A 25,174-nucleotide genomic window follows, 5' to 3' on the forward strand; every position below is an offset into this window, starting at 1 on the left:
GCCTGTCCCTCTTCGTGGGGGAGACTGTGGCTTACACCGTGGTCTCATACTCCAGCAACTCCTGGGAGGTCCCCACGCTCCGGTACTGCAACCGGGGCGTGGCAGGAGACGAATACTCCAGCGCCAGAATAGTCTTCCGGAGCCGGCGGTCAATAAAATGAGCATCCCATGCAGGGTACTTCTTACGGGGCAGGTCGATCCGAATGACAGGCCCCTCTGTCCGCAAGGTACGGGCCACTGGTGTGGGAGGCAAGCCAGGCCGCACCTGGAAGACAGGTGGCGTGGGGGTCCCTGCACGCTCGCCCCCCGCGGAGGCCCCATCCCGCTCAGTGCCTGTAGTCCTCGGCAGGGACCTTGGGGGGCTTGTGACAGCGTCGGCCGGTGGGCCACAGGGTCCTGGGGCCTCAGGGCAGATGCAGCCAGGCATCTGGGGACCCAGCATGGGCCCGTTGGGGTGCAGGAGGCAGTAGTAGACACACATGAAGAATATGCCCAGCGCGAAGCTGGAGGCCACCACGCAGACCAGGATGAGTGAGTGGAAGTCGGTGGAGAAGTTGCGGCTGGAGTACCAGAAGCCAGTGAGCGCAGCGTTCTCAAGCAGGACGATGCAGTAGTAGAGGGTCATGCGGCGGCGGCTGCGGCCCTCCTTGACGTTGAACCAGCAGAAGATGTAGATGATGCCCACCACCATGTTGTAGATGATCTCCTCCCACTTGGACATGCAGAAGTCCGTCTCGCCCTGGATGACCCAGAAGGTCATGACGCACCAGTGGGCCACGATGAAGATGCCGAAGTAGAGCTTGTAGACGCTGGCAAAGAGCGCGAAGGCCAGACTGCGAGCGGCGATGGTGAACAGGTGCCACAGCACCTGGGCCACAGCGCCCTTGTAGGACAGTGGCCGCTTGTCGTCCCGTGAGTCCCGCAGCACCTTCTGGTAGGAGGCCAGCGTCCAGGCCAGGGACACGAGCGAGGCGGAGGTGGACAGGGCTGCAGAGACAGGGTGAGGGCAGGGCGGGCTGGGTTAGGGGTGGGTCCGGGTTGGGGTCTGGGGAGAGGGGGGAGGGTTCTGGGTCAGGAGCTGGGTTCCGAGGAGGTGTGAGGGGAAGGGTCTATAAATCAGGAGGGCTGTGGGGAGGGTCTGGGTGGGTGGCCTTCAAGAGCAGTGATGGGGGCAGGTAGAGCGGATGGGGCTGGGTACTTCTGGAGGAGTGGGAGCATAAAGGGGGAGGGAAGGTAGGTGACTTTGGTCTCCATAAAGGTCAGGGCCAGGTCTCTAGAATAGGGATATCAGGATTCAGGAGTCTTGGTGGAAGGGTGGGAAACTAGGGTCCAGGATTCTGGGAGTGAAAAGGGAAGTGAAGAGTTGGGGGGGGGGTCACAATTAGGTCATGAAGGAGCCAGGAGGGGACTATTAGTAGCTATAGGCCACCAGGGTGAAGCTGGGGTATGTCGAGGGGTGTCCAAGCTAAGCACAGCTGAGGGCACGGGAAGAAATCTGGGGTGGGAAGTTTCGATTGGGGCACAGTATCCTAGGCAAGGGGCTCCCAGGGGCCTGAGGGTGGTGATAGAATCTTTTAGGTCATTGAAAGTGGGATGGACAGTGTCCGGGTGGGAGGAGCACGGGGGTGCTGCCCGGATGTGGTTTTTGTCTGACAACGAAGGTTGGCCTGGTCTGTGAGAGTCAGGGAAGGGGCAAGGTTGGTGGTGAGCACCTGGGGACCAGGTAAGCCTGGGAGGGGTCCCCAGGGAGTGAAGGCCAGTGAGGGGGTAAGTAAAGAGACTCTCTGGAGACTGAGGGTGACTGAGCAGGTCTGTGAGTCAGGGGGGTCCCCAAGAGATGCAATCTGGGATCAGGACACATCCGGGAATGAAGAGCGGGAAACTCCAGAAAGGGCCCGAGGTGTGGTGATGGGGTCAAGAGCCTCTCTGGACTTAGCAGAAATGGGGTCTGCTCTGTCCTGACAAGGAGGAAGGGGAGGAGGGCGAGAGCGGGCAGCACCCAGGGGTGCCAAGGGGAGGCGAGGAGGTGGAGCCAGGCCTCTCCCAACACGGAGGGTAAGCGGGCCGGTGGAAGGGACATGGGGGGTCTCCAGAGGCCTGGTGGGTGGTGAGAGTAGCAGGGGCGGGGCCTCCAAATCCCTAAGGGTGGGCAGGAGTGGGGGTGCTAGGAAGGAGGGGGGGCAAGCCGACTACGCAGGATGAACGAGCCCCGGCGGCGGGGGCGGGGGCGGGGGCGGGGCGGGGCTCACCGGGCAGCAGGTCCGGCTCGCCGCCGCGGTGCACCAGAAGGCTGAGCTGCAGCACCAGCTGCGGCGCGCTGCGCAGAAAGGTCTCCAGCAGGCGCAGCATGCTCACGTCGGCGCTCTCGAACAGCATCCGCCAGTAGAAGTGGCGCCGCAGCCGCTCCCCGCGCCAGCGGCTCTGCAGCCCCAGGTACATGGCGCGCAGGTACCTGCGGGAGGGACGCCGTGCTCAGGCCAACACCCGCCCCGCGCGCACTCGTCCGGGTCTCGGCTCCCAACTCGCCCCCCGCCCCCGCCCTCCCCGGGCCGCGAGGCCAGCGCCCGGCGCAAGCGCGCGGTGTGCCCTCTGTAAAGTAGCGCCCAGCCCAACCTGTTTCCTCGGTCCGTGGCCTGGACATATCGGAAGGATCGCCTCCCCAGGCTGTCGTCGGGGGACCCCGAATGCGCGCTCATTAGCTTAAAGCGCTTGGCACAAAGTAAGCCCTTGACTCAGCCTTCTCACCTTCATTTCTGCTCCCGGGGCCCGCTTTCTTTGCAGGATTCCTGACACTTCACAGTGCACTGAGGTTCTAGTAGCCTCGTGATTGCCCTCATTTTACGCATGAGGAAACTTGAGGCCCGGAGAGGTATGCCACTTGTTCAAGGTCACACAGCTAGGAAGCAGTGGAACCAGGATTCAAACCCAAGCAGCCTGGTTCTCTCAGGAACACTCTCTGGTGCCAACCCCCAGCTTCCGGGCCTGTTGACCAACCCCACCTCTAAGTGGCCAGTTTTTCCCCGCAGGGCACAGGGAAGCTGCTCATAGATCCCCTGGCACGAGACTTTGCTGCTTCCTTCTTGAGCTATTTCTCCCAACAAATGTCATGGCTCCAACTGCCCTCTGCAGGTCACAGACCCCAACTCTCCATGTTCTCCCTCACTGCTGGGCTTTTGCACCTGCTGTTCCCTCTGCCTGGAACACCCATCCGGGTCCTCCAACCCCACTCCAGCCCCAAACCTGGCAACTCCTGCTTTTCTTCCAAGGGGAAGCCCTTAAACATGATCTTTTCCAGGAAGCGTCTGCTAACCACTTTGTACCAGGGGTAGGGACCTCTCCCGGGCTTCTGTCTAACCCACAGTGGGTTGTAACTGCCAGGTTATGCGCCCATCTCCCCCAGGCTGAGAACTCTATGAGGATCACTAGGTCAGCTTGCTAACTGCTGTACCCTCAGTTCTTAGCACACAGTAGGTGCTCAATCTGTGTTGGCTCAAAGAATGAATGCATGCATAATTGCAAGGTTTTGTTTGTTTTTGTGTTGGAAGTTTGTTTAATTAAATGGAACTCTGGTAACCCAGTAGGGGGTATGGGCAGGATCCTGAAGTCCTGAGTGCAAGTTCTGACTTTGCTCCTCATTTACCGGGTGATCTTGAGCCAGACCCTCTCTGAGCCCTAGTGAATCCCTCCCAAAGTGGCTGTGAGAATGAAATGGATGAGAATATACTCTGCACCTATGAAGTGCAGTGCCCGTGTAGGATGAGAAGGGAGGGGCCTGCCATCCAGATCTCTGGATGTGCTTTTCCTTCTCTGCCCTTGTTCTTTGCCTAGAAGCTCTGCCCTGGGTTGTTGCAGCCATAGACCCTGGCCCCCAAGCCCCTCAATTCTCTCACTCATGGGGCAGGCACACCCTTTGCTGAAATCAGAGACTGCTCTTCTAGAAGTTATTTCTCCAGAAATCAGGGGAGAAAATCCCAACACAGATTCAGTGATCTTATCACTTGAATCTGAAATTGAGGAACCAGATATTTGGGGGTCTCCTCCCAGATGTGAAGTGCTGGCATTTTTAACATGTTGTCTGGGAACCTGGGGACCAACTGTATTCAACTGTGTGTTGCCAGCCCACGAGGAGAATCACAGTACCCCCTGGAATTTGGTATCAGCTGATACCCAGAGTTTCCCAAAATGAGTATCCCAGTTATAGGAATGGTGTGGCCCTCCCTGGACCTCAGTTTCCCTATCTACCAACAAGAAGGATGGGCTTGATGACTCTGGAGATCCTTTTAGAGCTAATGTTCTGGGACTCAAACCTCCTTCACCAAAATGTGGCCAGAAACATCCCATTCAAGGCTCTCCTCCCCATCCCTGGGTCTTCCCAGCACCAATCAATGGTGTAGACATACCTTCAACATGACACAGTGTAGGACCAGCAGCTGGGAAGGGGAAGAGGGCTGGTCCCTCAGAAGCGGACTGAACAAATGCAAAGGCCCTCAGTCTAACTCCCCCATCCAATGCTAGAACTCCTTCGGCAATTCCCAGCCCCGTGTGTTTACATCTTCTGCTTGCACGCTCCCCAGGATGGGGAGTCCCTACCTCTTAAGGCAGGGCCCTTGCCTTCTGAGCACCTTCAGGACTGGATTGTGTTTCTTCTGATGAGCAGAAATTTGTTTCCCTATGCCTTCCATCCTCTGGGCCCCTGCCTTCCCCACCACTTAAGGATCCCTTCAGCCAGAATCATTCATTCACTTACCAAGTATATTTTGATCGCTTGTTATGTGTCAGGCCCTGTGCCCAAGAGACACAGATAAGATAAGATCTGAAATAGATGCTCTAAGATGCTTGGGAGCCCAGAGAAGAGATGGGTAACTTTAGCTTGGGCGGAGAGGAGATCAGGGAAGACTTCCCAAAGAAGAAACATTTCATCTCAGTTTTAAAGCATGGGTAGGATTTGAAGGCACACAGGAGGCAGAAAGGCATTCCGGGCAGAAGAAACGGCCGAGGCAAAAGCATAGAGGCATGAGAGGGCATAGCCTTTTAGGGGAACGGCCAGTGGTTTGCTGGGGCCGGAAGGGAACTCAAATTGTGAAGGGCATCAAATTCTAGACTGAAAGGTTCATATTTTATTTTAAATCTGAATTCTATCCCACAGTCAGGGTGATGTGATCGGTTTGCTGGCTTAGAAAGCTCGCTCTGGAGGCTGGCTTGGAGGAAAGCCAGGAGAGGCTGGGGTTTGGTCCAGGCCTGAGATGACAGGCTGAGCAAAGGCAGGGCACAGAGGAGGGGCAGAGAGCAGAGGAGAGATGGCTAGGTGTGGGGGATGGGGGCTATGGGAGAGACCAAGATGGCCTCCAGAGCTTCTGGGGAGCCCAGAGCACAGACCACCTTCCCCAGCCTCCATCTTCTCCCAGACCTATTCCCTTCCCTATTCCTGTGGCTCTGGCTTTGAACAGAGAGGAGAGACCAGCTGGTCCAACATGAAGGGGCCTGGGGAGTTGGGGGAGGGCGACACCCTGGAAGTTTCTCTCAGGCTGGAGGACCATCTGTTTCCTGGCCCAGGTCAGCATGAGGGAGGCCCTCGCCCAGCCAGCATCCCTCACCACCTGACAGGCTGCCTCCCACCTCCCCGCCCCCTCCTGCCCCCTCCCCTGCCAGCTCCCAAGGCCCCTCATCCCAGATAACCGCAGACAAAGGGCTCACCCAGCCCAGGGCTACTGTGGGCCGAGCAAGGAAGGGAGAGGGGAAGGAAGGAGGCCTCTGATTCCCAAAAACGTGATGTTGGGCAGGGAGTGTGGAAAGACCCTGCTGGATTCTGGGGATGAGCGGACATGGGTACAACCTCACTCTGCCCCTTTTGGCAACAGGATCCCAAAGCGTGGCTGTTCCTTTCAGCCATCACTAAACACTCGCCGCCAAGGGCCTGTGAGGTTTTCATGAGCCTAGGAAAACGTTGGAGGCCTGGAAAAAAAAAAAAAAATTGGCTCTAAAACACAGGGAAAAACTGCAGAATCAAAATTAATAAATGTTTAATTAAATGTCTGCAAAACAGAACATGATATCAGCCAGTTGCCTGCAATTTGGCTCTTATCTGGTTATATATAATTTACATTTGGTGTTTGATGTAGCTGCATTTTAATATGCTTGATAGATGTGGGGCCCACCAAGGTTTTAAAACAGCCCTGCCCAGGACATGCCACCTAATTTCCCTGCGCCTCAGTTTTACCTTCTTTAAGAAGGGGCCAGCACTCACCATCCTGCCTGTGTCACAGCCCCTGGGGTGGGGATCAGAAAGGCAAGGTGGCAAAATGCTGGGCTTGTGCGTTTGCCTCCCAGCCCTGATCTGGATGCAGTGTGGCCTTGGGCAGTCTCTTTGCCTCTCTGAGCCTCATTTCCGTCTTGGTTGTGAACATTGAATGAGGTGATGGGTTTGAAAATAATTTCTACACTAAGAGGGGTGGGTGTGCACAGAGAGAGGGAGCACATGTTAGGTGGGGGCCTCTGGCTCCTCCCGATCACCAAGCAGCCTCTCCTGAAACCTCTTCTGGGAAGCCCACCCTGCTCCACCCTATTTGAAGGAAAGTTGGAAGAAGTTGATTTTCACCACAGACGGGACCAACACCACCCACAGAAAAGGACATCCCATCTCAGGGAAAGGAATCCAACCTGGGGGTGGGGTCTGGGGGTGCATCTGGTCTCAACAAAAGGCATCCCCGGTCCATCCATCCTTTCCACTGCCACCACCCTGGTCCAGGCCACCATCATCTTTTGCCTTCTCGGTGGGTTCCCTGACTTCTCCTGCCCCCTGTAGTCCACTCTCCACGTGGCAACTGTTGGAATACTTTAAAAACCAGTCAGATCACATCATTCCCCGTCTCAAAACCTCCCAAGGGCCTCCCATCACACTTAGAATAAAGTCCAATGGTTTTCCCTTGGCTCGTGGGCCCTAAACCATCTGGCCCGGCCTCTTTCTCTCCTCGTCTCAAGCCAGCATTCCAGATGCCCTGGAGGTTCCTCAAACCCGGCCGAACTTGTTCCTGACTCAGGACCTTTGCACTTACTGTTTGCTCTGACTGGAACATCCGTCTCCAGACCCTTCCGTGGCTGGGTCCTGGGTCCTCACCGGCTCCCGTGTCACTTTGTCAAGAGGCCTCCCAGGTCGGCCATCCCCTGTGGGCCCTCTGCCCTCCCCACCCCAGTCTCATCACTCGCATTGCCCTGTCTGATCTTAATATAGCCTATCAAACAATCTTGTTTATTACTTGACACATTTACGTTCTGTTTTACCACTGGGCTCTATGACGGTAGGGACTCTGTCTTGGGCACCACTGTCTCCTCAGCATTAGTACCGGTAGTAGGTGGTCAATAAATATTTGTCGAATGAATAAAGGTGAGAGAGTGTTCGCGTGCATCTTTCTGCTGACCTCAGAGGCCCTGGGGCTCCTTCGCCTGAGTTTTCTTATTGCCAGAACACCTTGTGGGCAACTCCTGTCCTCACCGACTCATTCCTGTCCTTCCTCCTCCAGGAAGGCTTCCCTGATATTTCTTAGCGCGGTTGGGCCCCACACAACACTGACTTAAACTGCCGAGACCGGTGTGAACCGGAACCTAACAGGTTTACCGTCACCCATTTTACAGTGTGGAAACGGGTGCTCAGAGGTCTCTTTTGGATTAATTTGCTGACTGCCCATTTTGTGCTCAGAGAAGAAGAAGCCTGTCTGGGAGGAATTGGCAGAGCAGGTAAGTGTGTATCGTTGAGAGTGGGGCTGGGTGGGGGAACCCACCCCACCCTAGAGAAGAGAGAAGCCAGCAGGTAGGCAATGAAATCGCTTGCTCAGATATGCAAATAGCTCTGTCTTCTAGACCCCATTGCCTCTGAGAGCAGGCAGCAGGATCAAGATGTGGATGGAGCTCATTCCCTGCTTCCTGGGTCTGGTTGCCATTGTGACCCAGGAACCTCCCAGTGTCCCCCAGACCTGGGAGCTTCTCCTCAATGGGCAGAAGGGAGGAAGAAGGATGAGGGGATCTCATGTCCCTGAGAAGCCAGGAGGCTCCCGGGCCCCGTGTCTGGGTCACTCTGTCTCTCTCCTGTTTTTCGTTCTTGTATCACCGGGAGTCTCTCGTGGTGGCCAGGATTTCTGGCCTGGGCCTCAGTCTCCATGCAGATGGCCAGCTTGGACCCATCCTTTTGTCTGCCCTCAGATCAGGTCCGGGGCCTTGTCTCTGTCTGTGACTCAGATCCGCCTGTTGTCGTGTCCATCCCTTGACTGCGGGGTTAGCCTATTTATTTATCTTTTCTTCAGTTACTGTCAGTCAGTCAATCTGTTAGTGAGTCTCACCCTGGGACCCTGGGTCAACCCACCTGTCTGTCCCTTAGACTACAGGTCACGCTGCCTCTCACATACTATGCTCCTCTGTTAGTCAGACTGACCTTAGGGTCCTGGGTCAGCCTATCTGTCTGCTCTTAGAGGCTGGGAACATCTGTCTGTGTGTCCATTAGAAGTCAGGATGGCTTGTCTGTCCCTTTGGATACTGCACCTGCCTTTCTGTCTGTCTGTCTGTTTCTAGGATCCTGGGTCTGCCTTTTGTTCTGTCTGTCTGTCTTTCAGTCTCTCGGCTGCCTGGTCCATCTGGTGGTCTGTTGCTCAGCTCGTGGCTCGGCATGACTGCCAGTGTTCCTGCCGTCCTCCCCTGCCTGCTCCTCCTCTCCCGACTCTGGGTCTCTTTCTGTCTGTCTGCGTCTCTCACGTCCTCAGCTCCTCCATCTGTCGGTCTCGGCGTTTCTGAGTGTGTGTTCTCGCCCCTTTCCACTCCCCCTCACGGCTCCGGGCCAAAAACACAGCAGCTTCCAGCGGCTCCCCCACTCGGGCTCCATCCAGGAACCACCCCCCCACATGGCTGGCTCTCTGGTCTCCCACACGGGCCAGGCCTGCAGATTCTGGAAGGTGAGCCGGTGGAGCTGATGGGAAGGAGCAGGAACCCACCCGAGCGGAGCCCGTGACTGTTCTGTAGGTGTGTAGGGGGACAGCGTGCAGGTGTTAATAATAACGATAATAGCTCACATTTATTGAGCGCCAACTGCACGCAAAGCCTTGTTATACAGACTGTCTGTTCCTCACGGCAGATCTTTGAGGTGGGTGCTATTATTATGCACGTTTTACAGATGAAGAAACGGAGACCCAGAAAGGGAGTGGGGCTTGTATAAGTCACACAGCAAGTTAGTGCCAGACCTAGGACTCCGACTTGGCTCTCCATGGGCCCCTGCCTCGGAGGTGATTCGGTTCCCTGGAGCCTGTGCAGTATGGCTGCCAGGGAAGACCCGTGTTGGACAGGGATGGACCTAAAAGCTTTGACTGAATGACAAGTGTTCAGAGCAAACAGGAGGAGGTAGGACACTGGTAATTGGAGTCAGAGGACTCAGGCTCAGTCCTTCACTGGACTTTCTGGGAAAGTCTAACCCCTCTGGGGACCTCAGTCTCCACTGAAAAATGGGCCCTAGTAACCAGATTCTTGCCTACCACAGGGGGTAGTCATCAGGCTCACAGCCCACCCATCCAGTTCTGGTAACGTTAGGGCCCAACAGCAGTGTCTTGAACCCAAGCACTTCCTTCCACCAGGGGGCACCATTCTAGTGCAGGCCCCTGAACACCAAGAGGTAGCTGAGGTCTCTTTCTTTCTTTCTTTCTTTCTTTCTTTCTTTCTTTCCTTCCTTCCTTCCTTCTCTGCCCTCTGAGCTTATTTTTAACACAGCTGCCTGAAGGGTCCTGTGAAATCCTGATCAGGTCGTGCCACACCCTACTATCTTAGAATAAACTCCTCACCATGACCTTCAAGGCCTCGTGTGATCTAGGTTTGTCCACCTTGGAGAGCTCATCTGCCTCCACCTTCCCCTCTCATGCCTCTCCAGCTGCTTCCTGAATACCCCAAGCCCATTCCAGCCTCAGGACCTCTGCCTGGACAGGGGCTTCATTCTCAGTCTTTCCATAGCTCAGTGTCACCTCCCTCAGTGTCAACTCCGCCGATACCCCTCACCCCACTTCCAGAGCATTTCTACCCACCCCTTGGCCACTTTCTGTCCTGTCACTGTTTTCTTTTTTTAAAGTTTATTTATTTATTTTGAGAGAGAGAGAGAGAACACTAGTCGGGGAGGGGCAGAGAAAGAGGGAGAGAGAAAATCCCAAGTGGGCTCTGCTCTGACAGCACGGGCTCGGTCTCGTGAACCCTGAGATCATGACCAGGAGTCAGACGCTTATCCACTGAGCCATCCAGGCGCCCCTGATTTCTTTTCTTAATGACACATATCACAATTTGAAATGGTCAAATTTCTTGCTTACATATTTGCTGCCTGTCTCTCTCTGATGGTGGGGACCATGGTTGTCCTGTTTTTGGCTATGTCCCTATTGCCTGGCAGAGAGTTAATGTTCAATATATGTTTGTTTCTTGAAAGAGTGAATGTGTAAATGTACCTTATATCTTATGTACTTTATATATATAGTTATATATAATATATAATGTAATAATTATATAATATATTCATATAACATATACGAATATATAATATATATTCGTATATGTTATATATATAATATATGTTATACATATTGAATATACATATATATGAATATATATGAATATATTAATATATATACATATATGTTCATATATATATAATATATAATATATATAATTATAATTATATTATATATTCAAATATATATATTGAATATATATGAATATATATGAATATATGAATATATATATTCATATATGTTATATATATAATATAATATATAATATATATAATTATAATTATATTATATATTCGTATATGTTATATGAATATATTATATAATTATTACATTATACATTATATATAATTAAATATAATTATTGTATTATATTATTATATTTATATTAATTATGAAATTGCTATATAATTTTTTAAAGTAGGCTCCATGCCCAATGTGGGGCTCGAACTCATGACCCTGATACCAAGAATCACACACTTTACCAATTGAGCCAGCCAGGCCCCCTGTGAATGTACTTTATAAAATCTACTTAATAAGCTCCCCAAGTAAAGGCGGTCAAGTGCAGAGAGAAAGAACCCAAGCTTGGGAGTCAGGGAGACCCAGGTTCAGATTCTGGATCTATCATTTACGGTCTGTGTAGCCTTGGACAAGTTGCTTCCCTCTCTGAACCCCTCAGCTCAATGCCCATTTTATAGAGTAGCTATGAAATCAGAAAGTGGTGATAAGCATAAAATTCCCACCCCAGTTCTGGGCCCTTGACCTATGGGGGGTTTTAGGAGTTGCCTGACTCGGACACCTCAGCAGGAAGAGGAAGGCTTGTGGTTTCCAGTTTCGTGTCTGGGACCTATTCCTGAGACCTATTCCTAGGCTGGCAGGACCTATTCCCAGGAGGCAGAGGGTCAGAGAAGTCCCTTTGGGGAAAATGCATAGGGCAGGGTCTTCTTTGGGGGGTCTTAGAAACAACCCCCGCTCATTGAGAGGCCTTCTGAATGTACTTTGCTAAAATCCTCATTGCAGACCCGTGAGATTTCATGGGCATGATTCCCATTTTCCAGATGCGGAAATGGAGTCCCAGAAAAGAGGAGGTTTGTTTGACATTTACTCACCCTGCATTTGTGAATACCTACGCAGCGCCAGAAACTGTGCTAAAGTGTTGGTGGACACGATAGTGAGCAAGACAGACCCAGCCCATGTCAGGTATTGCCTCGTAGGAGACCTGGACGTTATTTAAATCATCATGTAAACTTGTAACGACAAACATTCCATGGGTACCAGACATGCTCCAAACAAGATTCTGTGCTCTAGGACAGAAAGATCGGGCCTGGCCCTGCTTGTAAAGGTGTGGCAGTCAGAGATGGCTTCAGAAGGGGGTGGCTGCTGAGCCATCGTCTGAAGCAGGCACAGGAATTAACCAGGTGAAGGAGGGAACAAAGGGAATTTCTGGCAGAGGAACAATATGGGCAAAGATCCCGAGTTACAAGGAAGCAGTGAGTGATCCGAGGGGCTGGAGCTCAGAGAAGGAGGCGACAAAGTGTGAGATGAGGTGAGCCGTGGCGAAGCATTTGGTCTTTATCTTAAGAGTGATGGAGCCATGGAGAGGTTTAAAACAAGGGAGCAAGGGTACGGCTAGCCAGCACTTCTGCATTTTAGAGGGAACACTCTGTGGGGAGCAGAAGGGAGAGAGGCAAGGGTGGAAGGTGGGAGACCAGTTACAGGTGAGAGTTGAGTGTGGCCCCCACAGAAGGGCACAGACTCCAGACGCAAGTAGCAGGCACTTGCGAAAGTGACTGGCCCAAGGTCAATAGCCAGAAGCATCAGAGTTGCATCTCATCTCAAAATCAGGGCACAGATCAGGCTGAGTCAGGCCCTGCAGACCCAGCTACAGACTCTGGGTTCTCTGGGAAACAGTGGGGCCCCCTTAAACAGCCACCTTACCTGCGGTGGGGCTCAGGAAGCTCTGGAACGGCCTTGAGGCTCCCTCCCCATCTGCCTACCCCTCAATGCTGAGCGCTCCTGTAAGGATGCAAAATGGGACCTTCCTGGGGTTGGCAGCCAAATGAGTCATAAATGTCAGAAAAGAATGTGATTTTACACGTTTGGCTCCCGTTCGTGTGGTGCTGAGAGCTGGGCTGTTTCCCTCCTCCTTAGCAGCCCTCTACAGAGTCACAGCACCTCTCTCTCTCTCTCTCTCTCTCTCTCTCTTTTTTTTTTTTTTTTTTTTTTGCTGGGCTAAGGCCAAACACTTCCCTGCCACTAATTTTAGGCTCTGGCTGAAAAGCTGAGACCCTCTCCCCTCCCACCCACTGCTATCGGCTCATCTTTTCACTCAGCAGGAAGTAGGCAGCCCCTCTCCAGCAAAGCATTTGGGACGAGGTTTCCCACCTGGTTTGTCCTTTACTGTGTGCGTGCAGCCAGATCTCCTCCGCTGTCTGAGCCTTACTTTCCCCATCTGTGAAATGCGTGCAGAACAGAGACTAAAACTCAGGACCCTGTACTCTAGCCCAGGGCACTTTGCCCGCCCCCTCCCCTCCATTTCTCTCTTTTCCTGATATCTTTGGGCAGAGTCATCCCTATTTGGGAAGGCATGAGCCACTGGGGCACAGGGGTTAGGGTCCAGTCGCCTGGTGGCATCTGAAGGTACTTGGAGGCCCAGGCACGGAGGAAGCACCATTTCTTTCTGTCCCTGGCCTGGGGGACACTAACTTATAGAGAGACCAAGCTGATACTATGGGGGACTCTGGGGAAGGATAGATGGGTACCTTGCCTAGAGAGCAGAACAGCTCTAGCTGACTGCTACCCTGGGAGACTGTGAGCCCAGTATGGATGGAATTGCAATTTTTCAAGAATAGATGGAAATTAGGATATTCATGCAAAAAAAAAAAATATTCCAACTTGGAGATGTTGGCAACTAATTTTTTAAAATACCATATGAATTTTTAAGAAATTATTATTCCTTTTTAAAGGTGTGATAACAGTATTAGGTATTTTAGTCATACTTTTAAAAAGTCTGTCTTTTTAGAGATGTCCTGAAATACTTGTGGATGTGGTGATATGATGTCTGAGATTTGCCTCAAAATAACATGGAGGCGAAGGAGACAGGGTGGGGTCTAGACCTATGTTCTCTAACATCTGAGTGTCCAACCCTAGCCGCATATGGTTATTGAAATTTAAATTACTTAAAGTTAAATAAAATTTAAAATTCCGCTTCTCAGTCACACCCAGCACACTTCAAATGCTCAATAGTCAGGCATGGCTAGGGGCTACTGTATTGAACAGTGCCGATATAGAGTATTTCCATCACAGCAGAAAGTTCTATTGGATGCTGCTGGCCTAGATAAAGCAAGGTTGGCCATGAGTTAAGTGTTGAAGCAGGGTGGTGGCATGTGGCGGGGGTCATTATCCTGTTCCCTCTACTTTTGTATATTTAAAAATTTTTGGGGGGCGCCTGGGTGGCTCAGTCGGTTGAGCGTCCGACTTCGGCTCAGGTCACGATCTCGCGGTCCGTGAGTTCGAGCCCCGCGTCAGGCTCTGGGCTGATGGCTCAGAGCCTGGAGCCTGCTTCCGATTCTGTGTCTCCCTCTCTCTCTGCCCCTCCCCCGTTCATGCTCTGTCTCTCTCTGTCTCAAAAACAAATAAATGTTAAAAAAAAAATTTTTTTTTTAATTTTTTTTTTCCATAATCAACAGTTTCATCGAGCAGTAGGGAGAAAATACTGTGTGGGCCAAACAAACACATCCTCAGGCTGGATTTGCCCATGGGCCACCGATTTGCAACCTGTGATCTGGCAGTTAAGCCTCACGAAGCCCCCAAGTTCGATCTGCACAGTCTTAAAACCATAAGGGGCTTTACAGAGCATCTAATTTACCCTCCAAACAGAGCAGGAGGCCCGGCTGCAGCTTCCCTGCCAAAGTCAGTCACTCTTGTCTGCACTTGCGTGGTGATGGGGAATTCACACCCTCAGGAACAGCCCACTCAGTTCCTGGACAGCTTGATTGTCAGGGTGTTCTTGCTCCTGTTCAGACAGATTCTACCTCCCTTGGACCTTGGGTTGTTATCTGTCCTCACACTATCTCTGGCACCACAGGAAAAGTCTCTTTCCTTGAAAGATTGTCTGTGGATGAGGGTTAGCACGCATTAGGACTCCCGATGCCCCTCCTTTACCCACTATCTTGTGACTAAGTAAGTGGGATGGCTGCTACCTGGGCCAATAATAATAGTGGTTGCAGTAAATATTTCCTGAGCATATAGAATGTGAAAGTTCTGTGCATTTATATTATCTCAGGACATCTTTACAAGAACCTTAAGAGGTGAATGCTGTTAGGGGCGCCTGGGTGGCTCAGTCGGTTAAGCGTCCCATTTCGGCTCAGGTCATGATGTCGCAGTTCATGAGTTCGAGCCCCGTGTTGGGCTCTGTGCTGGCAGCTCAGAGCCTGGAGCCTGCTTCAGATTCCGCGTCTCCCTCTCTCTGCCCCTCTCCTGCTCACACTCTGTGTGTGTCTCTCTCTCAAAAATAAATAAACATTACAAAAAAATTAAAGAAGTGGGTGTTATCACCATCCCCACCTCACAGATGAGACTAGAGTTCTGGCTGGTGAAGCAACTCGCCCGGGGTCACACTAGTAGGAAGTCATGGAGCCCTGAGCCCACCAGCACTCCAAGCTCTCAGCTACTCTGCCCTCTCGTCTGAGTCCTGGGGAATTGAGCCAGTGTTCTTGAGCCCCTAACTGGACTTACAGATGGGGGTAACTGAACTCTAGGGAGTGAAGTGCCTTGCTCAAGGTTCTTGTTTCAAAGAATCCATTTAGCTCGCACAAACATTTACTCAGGACCTACTGGATCCATCTCCGAAGTCAGCCATGCCAGCATTCCTGTATCCTTCTGGGAACCTAGCCCCAGGGCTGTTCCTACCACATCTTATACAAATAGAAATGCATTGCCCTTAGCCTGCATTTGTCCACTGACAGTGTGGAAGCCTGCAGATATAGGCCTAGCAGACCCCAACTGTGCCCACAACCACACTGGGGTCCCACACTGCCTTAGCGCCCCCCACATCGGCCACAGATACAAAGCCTACTTCGACAGACTCATGTTCTAGTAACTGCTAGGGACCTTGCCAAAGCTGGCCAGGTGCAAGGTCACCCACAGCAATTGAGGGTCTGCTCTGGGCCAGTCACCATGGGGGACGGAGGAAAGAAAGAGCAAGGCCTCACCTCCTCAGAGGCTTGTAATCTGGTAGGAAAACCAGCTAGGTGGGCAGGTGATCACAACAGAATATAATCAGGACTGTGAGGCTGCAGAGGAATGAGTAATTGTGCCTGGAGGGAAAGTCTGAGAGGAAGAACCCAGAATGTTAACAGTAGGTACTTTATATTCAAATAAAAACTTAAAAAATATCTTTCTGATTTTTTCCCCCTCTTCCCAAAGCAAACCTTGATTGGTTGTGTTGTAGGAATACACTTCACTAGCAGACTTGGGAGCCTGACTGCATCACTTTAAACCGTGGCTTTGCTCTTTACTAACTGGGACGCTGTTACCTCTTTGTGCCTCAATTTCCACATCTGTAATATGGGCCAATAATGCCAACACTAATTGAGCACTTAATGGTATGCTGAGTCCTGGGCAAAGCATGTTCCATATATTAGCAATAAGCCTTCACAATGGCTACTTGTCTAGCCATGGGACATTATTATCCTATTTCACAGATGAGGAAACTGAGAGAGGTTAAATGTCTTGCCCAAGGCCCATTAGCTCACACATGGCAGAACCAGAGTTTGAGCTCCTCAGTCCTTACGCTTTATCACCACTCTCTCTACTTGACAGAATTGTAGTGAAGTGGAATGATCTGATTGAAGTTTCTATAAGGTAACTATAATTTTCAGGGGTGCCTGAGTGGCTGAGTCAGTTAAGGGTCTGATTTCAACTCAAGTCATGATCTCGAGGCTCATGAGTTCGAGCCCTGCATCGGTCTCTGTGCTGACAGCTCGGAGCCTGGAGCCTGCTTCTGATTCTCTCTCTGTGTGTGTCTCTCTCTGCCTCTCCCCCGCTCTCTCTCTCAAAAATAAGTAAACATTTAAAAATTTTAAATAAAAGTATAAAAACAGGTGAATGTGTACATGTATTTCTTGGTTAATTAAAACCAAAGAAAATCTTTAAGCAATATAAGAAATAGCCACTTAGTAAGCGGAAATCTTTCGTAACCCCACCTCTCTGCCCCCCAAGATAATGAGGGGAGGGGAGTCTTCCTTATACCTTTTCTATGCTGCCTGAGGTTTAAACGAGTATATAGTTCCTTTATAGACAGACAAAACAACGAAACAAATTCCACTTTAGATTAAAAACAACAACTTGCCTGAGTGAGAGAGTGGGAGGTGGGGTCTGAAGGGTTGAGGGCAGAACGGGTTTGTTCAGGGAAAGCTTCTCAGAAAGGGCACCATTGGAGCCCACCTTTAAGGATGTGCAGAATTTCACTGGGAGAACAGGACAGAGTGTTGCCAGAAGGACTACAGGCAGCTGCTCAGGGACATGAAGATAAAAAGCGTGTGGTTTGCTTTGGGGCCGGGGGGGGGGGGGCGCGGTGTACAGAACAGTGAGGAGGGGAAAGGGCAAGAGGTCAAGGGCCCTAATGCCCCACTAAAGCATCTAGACTGGAGTGGTGGCAAGGTCAGATTTGAGCATTCAACTATCCTTCCGGCTGCAGGTGGAGGCAGCGGGAGGGGGATGGGTGGGGTGGAGGGAACTGGAGGCTGATAGGATTTCCCAGGGGAGGAATTTCAAGACCCTAACAAAGGCTGGGTGGTGAATGGAAAGGCCAGAGTAGATCCCAACCCATCTTCCTTCTCCTCCCTAGGGACCTTCGCCCCAGCTGCAGGGGTTCAAAGCCATTTCCTGGCAGCCCTCCATCCTCCCCACAGGGCTTCTCCTGTGTGGTCTTTATAGATCAAACAGGGGACGCTGGGCCCAACTGCCGCCGCTGTGTCTGTTAGGAGCAGCTCTAATGGCCTGTTGCAGGCGGATGGGCTGGGAGAAGGGGGTGGGGGGTGGAGCGCCTCCTGGAGAGGGGTCTCCCGGGAGGTAGGTGGCGAGGCTGGGCTGGAACAACCCTGCAGAGTCAGAGCAGGGAGGAACCTTGTGGACAGTCATTGAGTTCAGGGGGGTTGTAAACCCGTTTCAGCAGGGGTCCTGTCAAAACAAATCCTAGGTAGGTAACCAAAATAATCAGAAAAGAGAACCTCAGAGATTTCAGTTGAAATGATAGTGAGAAGGGAGTGAAACGGTTTGGAAACCATTATGGAATCTGCTCTCTGGCTGGCTTTATAAATAATAATATAAATAGGAATGGCTAAGAAGAATTGCACACTTCCTGTGTTTCTGGCACTGTGCTAAACACCACGTATACATTATTTAACTACTCCCTCAAGCCACCTATGATAGGTACTGTTATTAGAATATCCATTTTGCAGATGAGAAAATCAAGGCATAGACCAGTTATGCTGTTTGCCCCAAATCACAGAAAGTGGCCAACATAGGATATGGCTGATTCCAGAGTCGAATTCTTAACCATTAACATTCTGGCCCCAGTGGGGAAACTGACAAAAGAGGGAAAGATACCCTGTCCACTTGGCCTGAAACAGACCCCCCCCCCCCACCACTAGCCTGGCCCATCCTTCATCTCCCCTCACCTGGATCATGGAGCAGGATCCTCACCAGTCTCCAGGATTACCCTGGCCACCCTCCAGTCTATTTCCCAGTAGCCAGAGTACACATTGTGAAACTTAAGTCAAGACCCTATTCCTCTTCTGCTCAAATCCTCTGGGGCTCCCGCTTCATGCAGAATGAAAGACCAAGTCCTCCTGTGGCCTTCGAAGCCCTGTGTGATCTCGCCCCTGCCGACCTGTCCACCATCATCTCCTACGGTCCCACGACTCTCTGCTTCAGCCACACAGGACTTCTCCTGGCTCTTCTTTTTCCCTTTGCCCTGGACATCCTTCCCAAGGCCTCCACACAGCTCACCCTCACCTCATTCTGCCCTCTGCCCACAAGCCACCTCCTTGCAGGGGCCTTCCCTGATCATCTTATCTCAAAGAGCCAAACGCTCCTCCCTGGGACTTTGTAGCCCCCTGCACTGTTTCACTTTTTCCATAGCACTTACTATTTGACTCATTACATTTTATATTCTGTTTAAAATGTATACCATATTTTCTTTTGCTTGCTTATCGGTTTCTCCCGTTAGACTGTTGAGCTCTATGAGAACAGGGACTTTGTCTTATTCACCACTCTATTCCTAGCATGTATACAGCAGGTGCTCTGCAATATTGTGGAATGAATGACTATAGATTGAGTGCACAGGTACCTTTGAGGCCCTCTTGCCCTCCTGCCCCTCCCTGGTTAAGTGTGAAGTGAACAAATCTCCGTCCACAGGAAACAAAGCCCAGGCTGATGGCACTAATCACCTCCAATGGTTCTGAATACTTAACAATGGGGCCAGCCCTCTGCTAAATCCTTGGTATGTGTTGTCATATTAAACCTAGAAAGAACCCAAGAGGTGGTCCTTAGATTATGAAGGATGAAACTCAGGCACAGAGAGATTATATAGCTTGTCACAATCACATATAGCAAGTAGACGGGTCAGGATTTGAAGTGAGGACATTTGAATCCAAAGTCAGTACTCTTAACCATTAAGCCAAGAATATAACTTCCCAGAGAGAAGACCCAGAGACTGACTTTCGCACCCAGTAGGTTACTCATTCATTTCAGAACTTCTCTTGAGTGCGGGGTTTGTGAGGAGGCAGAGGGAGCAGTGCTGGGGCCTAGACATAGAAAGAGTATTAGAGGGAAGGCCTTCCCTCTAAAGGCCTGCCTGCCCCCCTCCTCTCCCTCCCCATTTTGGGGTCCCCAGATCCTGACAGCCTCAGAGGAATCTATGCCAGATCATCTCTCACTAATTGGCTTAGCACACTATGCTTATCTGGGCAAAGCTTGGGCCCAGTGAGTTCAAGATTAGGGAAAGCAGGATTCATGGTCTACCGCTCTGCTGCCCACAGGGTCAGGGAAGACAGGGTTAGGACTTTAATTGGCTTAACAACCCTGAGTGGCTTAACAGCTCAGAGGGTTGGCGTTGAGGAGGCCGGGAGGGATGAAAACACAGGTTGCTGTCCAGCTCACAGCCAGCTTCATGTCCCGCCAAAGGATCTGGATTTGATTTTCTAAGGGATCAATCTGTCTTTATGTGGGCCATTGCTCTGGGATCCTCCAATGCAGCCACTGTGTGGTGCCAGAGATAAGACTTAGGCTTGGGAGTTGTTGGACACAGCTGGGTTGACACCTCAGCTCCCCCTACTTCCTCAGTGGGTGACCTTGGATGTGTTATTTGACTTCATCTGAGCCCTTCTTTCTTGTCTGATTGGGTATATCAATTGCCACCAGTGGGGAGCTTTCAGGGTAGAACGAGATCCTGTGCCTGGAGCACCTCATATGGAGTCTATTGGGTCATGGTGCGTGTGCAGTGTCCATGAATTCCTTCCCCTCGTCTTCCTCCTCAGAGCCCCATCTTGGGTTTAAAATAATAGTAACACCCATTTTCACAGGGTTGTTTGGAAACAGAATCCAGCCTTATCAACTGAAGCCATGCACCGATACAGGTCTGTGTTACCTGGCTCCTTAAAGTAGTCAGACTTTTGATTCAGCATTGTATAAGCTTGAGGAGTTGAAAGATATTTTTATAATTCAAATTATTTTATTCAGAATTGAGGGTGTGAGATCAGAAGGTGGACTGGCCAGCCTCCCAGCTTTGATCCTGTAGGGCTCTTCCTCATTACACCAAGTTCTACCACTCAGAACATCTGCACCAAGGCCTGCTGAACAGTGAGCATGTTCATTGTGGGAACATTTCACGTGGTAAGCAAACATATGCCAACGTTGCTTAATTTCTAGGAATGCCAGCCCCAGTGGCTTCTCTCTATCTTGTCTGGGTTTTCCTCCATTTAGCCAGACACTTAGCCATTTTAGAATCCAGAGCTTTTGGGACAGGGGCCCAGAGGCTTTAGCTCTGGTAACTAGTCCCAGAGTCAAAATTCCAGAAAGGGAAGGTTCTTAAGGTCATCAGATCTAATGTTCTCATTCCACATACAGGGAAATTGAGGCCCAGAGGTGGGAAGAGTCTCACCCAAGGTCACCTAGGAAGCTAGTTACAAACCCTGATGAAGACGTGGGTTTCCTAATCTCCTCACCCCAAGTCCAGCACTCTTCCCACGATACACGCTGTCTCCCCATCCTCACCCACATAGTTCAACTCCCTCCCCCTCCTTTCACATTCTTATCTCAGTGCAGCAGAAGCCCTGACTTTCTATCTCCTGGAATCTTGGAATCTCAGACTCATAATTCTTTGAGCTTGGGGGACACTTTCGTGGCAGAACTGCAGGATGGATAAATTGAACTTAGGCTTTGAAGGCAGAGAGTCCTGAGTCCCAGCTCTACTACAGCTTAGCTGTGTGACCTTGGGCAAGGATGCCCCCTTTCTGAGCCTCCACTCCCTCAGCTGGTAAGTAGGAATAATACCACCACATCACAGGATTATTAGGAGGGATATAAGAGATGAAACGGATAAAAAGGCAACCAATGGGCTTGGCACAAAGTGAGTGCTTAATAAAATAATTGTTACAGAACTGTAAATTAGGGCTCTCATGCCTCTAATGCCTAAGTGAAATGGTCCAGATGTGACCAAAGGGAATGGAGCTGGACAACCAGGAGACATATACCCTGTATACATGGCTATAGGCCTGATACTGCTGGATTCCTTTTTTTTCCCCCCCCAAGAAAAGCTAGAACTCTTGGTTTTTTAAATACTGTACAAGCCAAACAAAACACGTTTGTATGCCATATTCAAACCTGGGGACGTTAGTTTGTCATCCCTGGAGAATCATCTCATCCCAAGCCCCTTGCTTTACATATGAGGGAGAGTGGAAATAGTTAGCCCTTTTGTCTGAGAAGCCATGGAGCTCAATGGACCCTCAGCCATCTCTAGGTACTCTCCCTGAGACCCCCACCCCTACCCCATGGTCATTTTTTGCCCTGTTTGAGGGAATCTCAGTTTATGTTCAAGAAAGAAGTATTTGTTTCTTGTAAGTAGATTCTAAACAAGGGGAGGAGGGGGTTTGAGGTAGCCAGTGAGTTGAGGGGCAGCTGGCCCATTTTAGGCTAAAGGGAAAGGGGGATGAAGCTTTGGCTACCAAGAATAGGAAGTTGCCATTTCAGAATCTAAAAATATCTATCACCATCTGTCCACTCGGGCACAGAATGATAAATGCAGATTAGTTCCTGGATGTAGACATGAATATTTTTATGTGTCAAGCTAATAATAATAACACCACCTTGTGTGGCTAGAGCTCCACCTCCCTTTTCCCCCAGGGCAAGCTAAATGAAAAATACACACCATCTCAGCAAGGCGTGGATGGGGAAACCAAGGCAGAGAGAGACTCAGCAACACAACAAGGGTGACACAGCAAGTGAGCAGCTGGGACAAACCCTGGGAGTCCTGTTTCCAACCCTCAGCCCAGCACTGAATCTTCTGAGTTAGGCAGAATGTGTTAACAAGTAGCAGAATAAATATAACAACAGCAGTAATCACCCCTTACGTCTCTACAGTGACTTTGACTTTTTCCTTGATTTCCCTACATCTGTGATCATGACAATCTATTACATCCCTAAAATATGTTACAGTCTGCAAGGCCTTCACACAGACTTTCTCTCACCCTACCATCCCAACAGGTAATAAAATGGGATGGTAGACCAATGAGATGAGATAAGTAGGAATTCTCCCTCATTTCACAGGTGAGGAAACAGAGGCTTGGAGGGAGGTTCATCTAAGACCATAAAGTGGGCAAGTTTATTCTGTCAGTGCACAGTAGAGCCTACGCTACCAGAACGATTCTGATTCAAGGGGAGCCCCAGGTTCAGAATTCCCCCTGTCTCCAATTAGCTCAGCTCAGCAGACAGCCTGGAAGTGGGCTGCTTGTACAAAGCCTCAGTTTTGTTTTACTGTCCTGGGATTAAAGGTCAGCTAGTGGCCATTTAATCTCAGATTCAAGATCTTAAATCCCCTTGGCCCTGTCGGGATAGGGGAGACAACTGGGGAAGTCCTAGAAAACAGAAGACAGCTTCTCAGCAGGGTCCAGCACACCCTTAACCAGAAGTCCAAAAAGTTTGGGTGGGATATTCATTTAGCTGCCTCAGATTGTTTCTCCTGGGAGGTTGGGAATGGACTGCAATTCCAAACTGAGAATCTTTGAGAGCAAGGAAGGACTTCTGAGATCTTTCCTAACCTGAGGCTTGGCACTCAGGCAGAGAGGAGTGGGTCAAGGCTGGAGGGAGCCCTGGGGCCCTGTTCCAAGCTTCCCTCTCATAACCCTTCAGCCCCTGGCCCTCCTTATTCACACCCCTGAGGATCACTTTTTCTCTCTTCTTCCCCCATCCCCTCCTCCCTCAATGGCCAGATCAGAGAGGATGGTACTGAGGTTGGTCAGTGTTTGAGGGTAGAGGGCAAGAGAAGCTGGCAGAGAAGAAATCAGAACTGCAATAGGGTGGGGCGGGGCGGAGGTCAGGACGCAAGGGGGACCTGAAGAGGTCAGAACAGGGCTGGGGCGGCAGGGAGCCCCCTTGCCACCCCCACTCCTTGGGCTCAGCTCCCTCCACCTGCGCTTCTCCTACCTCCAGACCTGGCCGAGCTGCAGGAGGTGGACGAGGGTCTGCAGCAGCCAGACGCAGAGGCGGCAGCAGCGGCGGCGGTAGGCGCTGGCCGAGGAGGGCGCGGGCCCGGGACCCAGCTGGGGGCTGCCTTCTTTGGTCCGGAAGGCGGCGGCGCTGTCCTTGGTGCTGATGGAGGGCCCGCCGGTGCCGCTGTCCTTGGTGCTGACGGCGGGTCCCGGGGCTCCCGCGGGCTCCGAGTAGTCGTATACGAACCAGCGGAAGCTGAGCAGCTGCACCACCAGCGAGGGCAGGAGCACGAATAGCAACGTGAGGCCAAAGTAGGTGCGCTGACCCTGCAGGTAGTAGGAGGCCGCCAGCCACAGGTCCGTGGCGCCGTCGGAGAAGAACACGAGCAACGCGCACAGCACCCAGCAGCAGTCTCGCAGCTCGTAGCGCGGCCCCGAGCCCCCCGCCCCGGTCACTCCAGGGCCCCCGGCCACCGCCGCCGCCGCCTCCCCGCGCCCGCCTGCACCACCCCGGGCTCCTCCAGCCGCCCCCTCCGGCCCCGGGCCGGCCGCGGCCGCCGCTCCATCCGACTTCGCGGCCATGTTGGTAGAGCAGGAGGCGGGGAGCGACTTCCGGGCGGCGGAGGGGGTGGGGTGCGGAGTGGGGAGGACCCTGTGCGGGAGGCTCCCGCCTTCTCGTCTTCCTCCTCTCCTCTTCTTCCTCCTCCCCTCTACTTCAATTATTCATTTCCCTCGGCGCCGCCCCCGTCCCTCCCCCACCCCGCCTGGGCTGTGGCCGGATGGGGGCAGCTCCCCTGGGAATGGAGAGGGGGAAGGGAGTGGAGAGCATCCCAGGTCATCCTCTCCTTCCTTCCTCAGAGGCGTGGGGCCCCAGCCACAGGCTTCTGCCTCTCTCCCCCACCCCACTGCACTTCCTTATTTCCTCTTTTCTTCACCGCCTCTTTCTCCATCCTCTCCTCTTCCATTTATCCTCTGTTTACCTTGGTGCTTTAGGTCTGAGGAGAGTAGGGGACCAGTGATTTGGAAGCAAGGGAGTGCCTAGGCAGGAACGTCAGTAACTCTAGCAATCACTGGATGCTAACAAGCCACTTCCTAGTTTCCAGAGTGTTCACATATTGTTCCATTCCCATCTTTGATCTTGAAGGGTCCCTTTTCTTATTGTCTTTGAATCTGAGAAAATTGCAGCTCTGAGAGTTGTTTTCTTTTCCCCACTCTCCCCTTTCCCTCCCTCAGGGAATGCCTTCACCTGGCTACAGCCCTAGCAGAGTAGGAGCAGGGAAGGGGGCAACATCAGAGGGAGGGGAATGGGAGGAAACACCAGGTGGAGGGAAGAGACAGTGCAAAGGCTTGCAGGCCTGAGATTGGAGGGCATATTGTCAAGAAAGTCTGGACCACAGATCCAGGGAGGTGCAAAGCTTGGAAAGATGGGGCTGGAGAATTCTGAGGAATGAGATCCTAAAAGTCCAGAAGATATACTTTATCCAAGATGCAATGGGAAACCACCGCAAAATTTGAGCAGGAGACAAATGCAATCAAGTCAAGATTTGGAAAGAAGCCCTTGCAGCCAGAGAAGCGAAGTAACTTGGGGGTGGAGAAGCCAAAGAGAGAATATAACAGTAATCTAGGAGAGGAGGTAGGGTTGCTCATACATCCCGGATACCCCCCCACACACACACCCCCAACCCCTTTGCTCAAATTGGATATATCAGGGCATTTATTGTACAAACACTCATGTAGCAGTTTCTCTTTGCCTGAGACACCGGAATCACTGTACAATTACTAACTCATTTTATCTTCACAATTTGTGAGGTAGTTTACGTTTTGTCTTCCCATTTTACAGATGAAGAAATTGAGTCACAGAGAAGTTAATTCATTTCTTCAGAGTCACACAGTTACTAAGTGCTAGAGACAAATTCAAGCCATCGTCTGGCTCCAGAGTAGGCTTTG

The 25,174-nt window shown here is 51.3% G+C and overlaps 1 protein-coding gene across 1 annotated transcript; it reads right to left on the reverse strand.

Annotated features, from left to right (window-relative positions):
* Positions 1 to 31: 31 nt before the first annotated feature.
* On the reverse strand, positions 32 to 23,809 carry XKR7 (XK related 7). The gene is made up of 3 exons (XM_042930133.1): positions 23,223 to 23,809; positions 2,250 to 2,452; positions 32 to 987 (listed from the first exon to the last, which is right to left on the reverse strand). The coding sequence occupies exons 1-3, from the start codon at positions 23,807 to 23,809 to the stop codon at positions 32 to 34; spliced, it is 1,746 nt and encodes a 581-aa protein (XP_042786067.1).
* Positions 23,810 to 25,174: the final 1,365 nt, after the last annotated feature.

Source organism: Panthera leo, chromosome A3, assembly GCF_018350215.1.
Source record: "Panthera leo isolate Ple1 chromosome A3, P.leo_Ple1_pat1.1, whole genome shotgun sequence".
Lineage (NCBI taxonomy): Eukaryota > Metazoa > Chordata > Mammalia > Carnivora > Felidae > Panthera > Panthera leo.

Bases quoted from the DNA above. Each gene is read 5' to 3' on its own strand.
- XKR7 (XM_042930133.1), bottom strand. From the start codon at position 23,809: ATGGCCGCGAAGTCGGATGGAGCGGCGGCCGCGGCCGGCCCGGGGCCG. The intron at 2,453-23,222 runs GTAGGAGAAGCG...TCCCTCCCGCAG, and splicing joins CAGCTCGGCCAGGTCTGGAG to GTACCTGCGCGCCATGTACC. The intron at 988-2,249 runs GTGAGCCCCGCC...CTGTCTCTGCAG, and splicing joins CGAGCCGGACCTGCTGCCCG to CCCTGTCCACCTCCGCCTCG.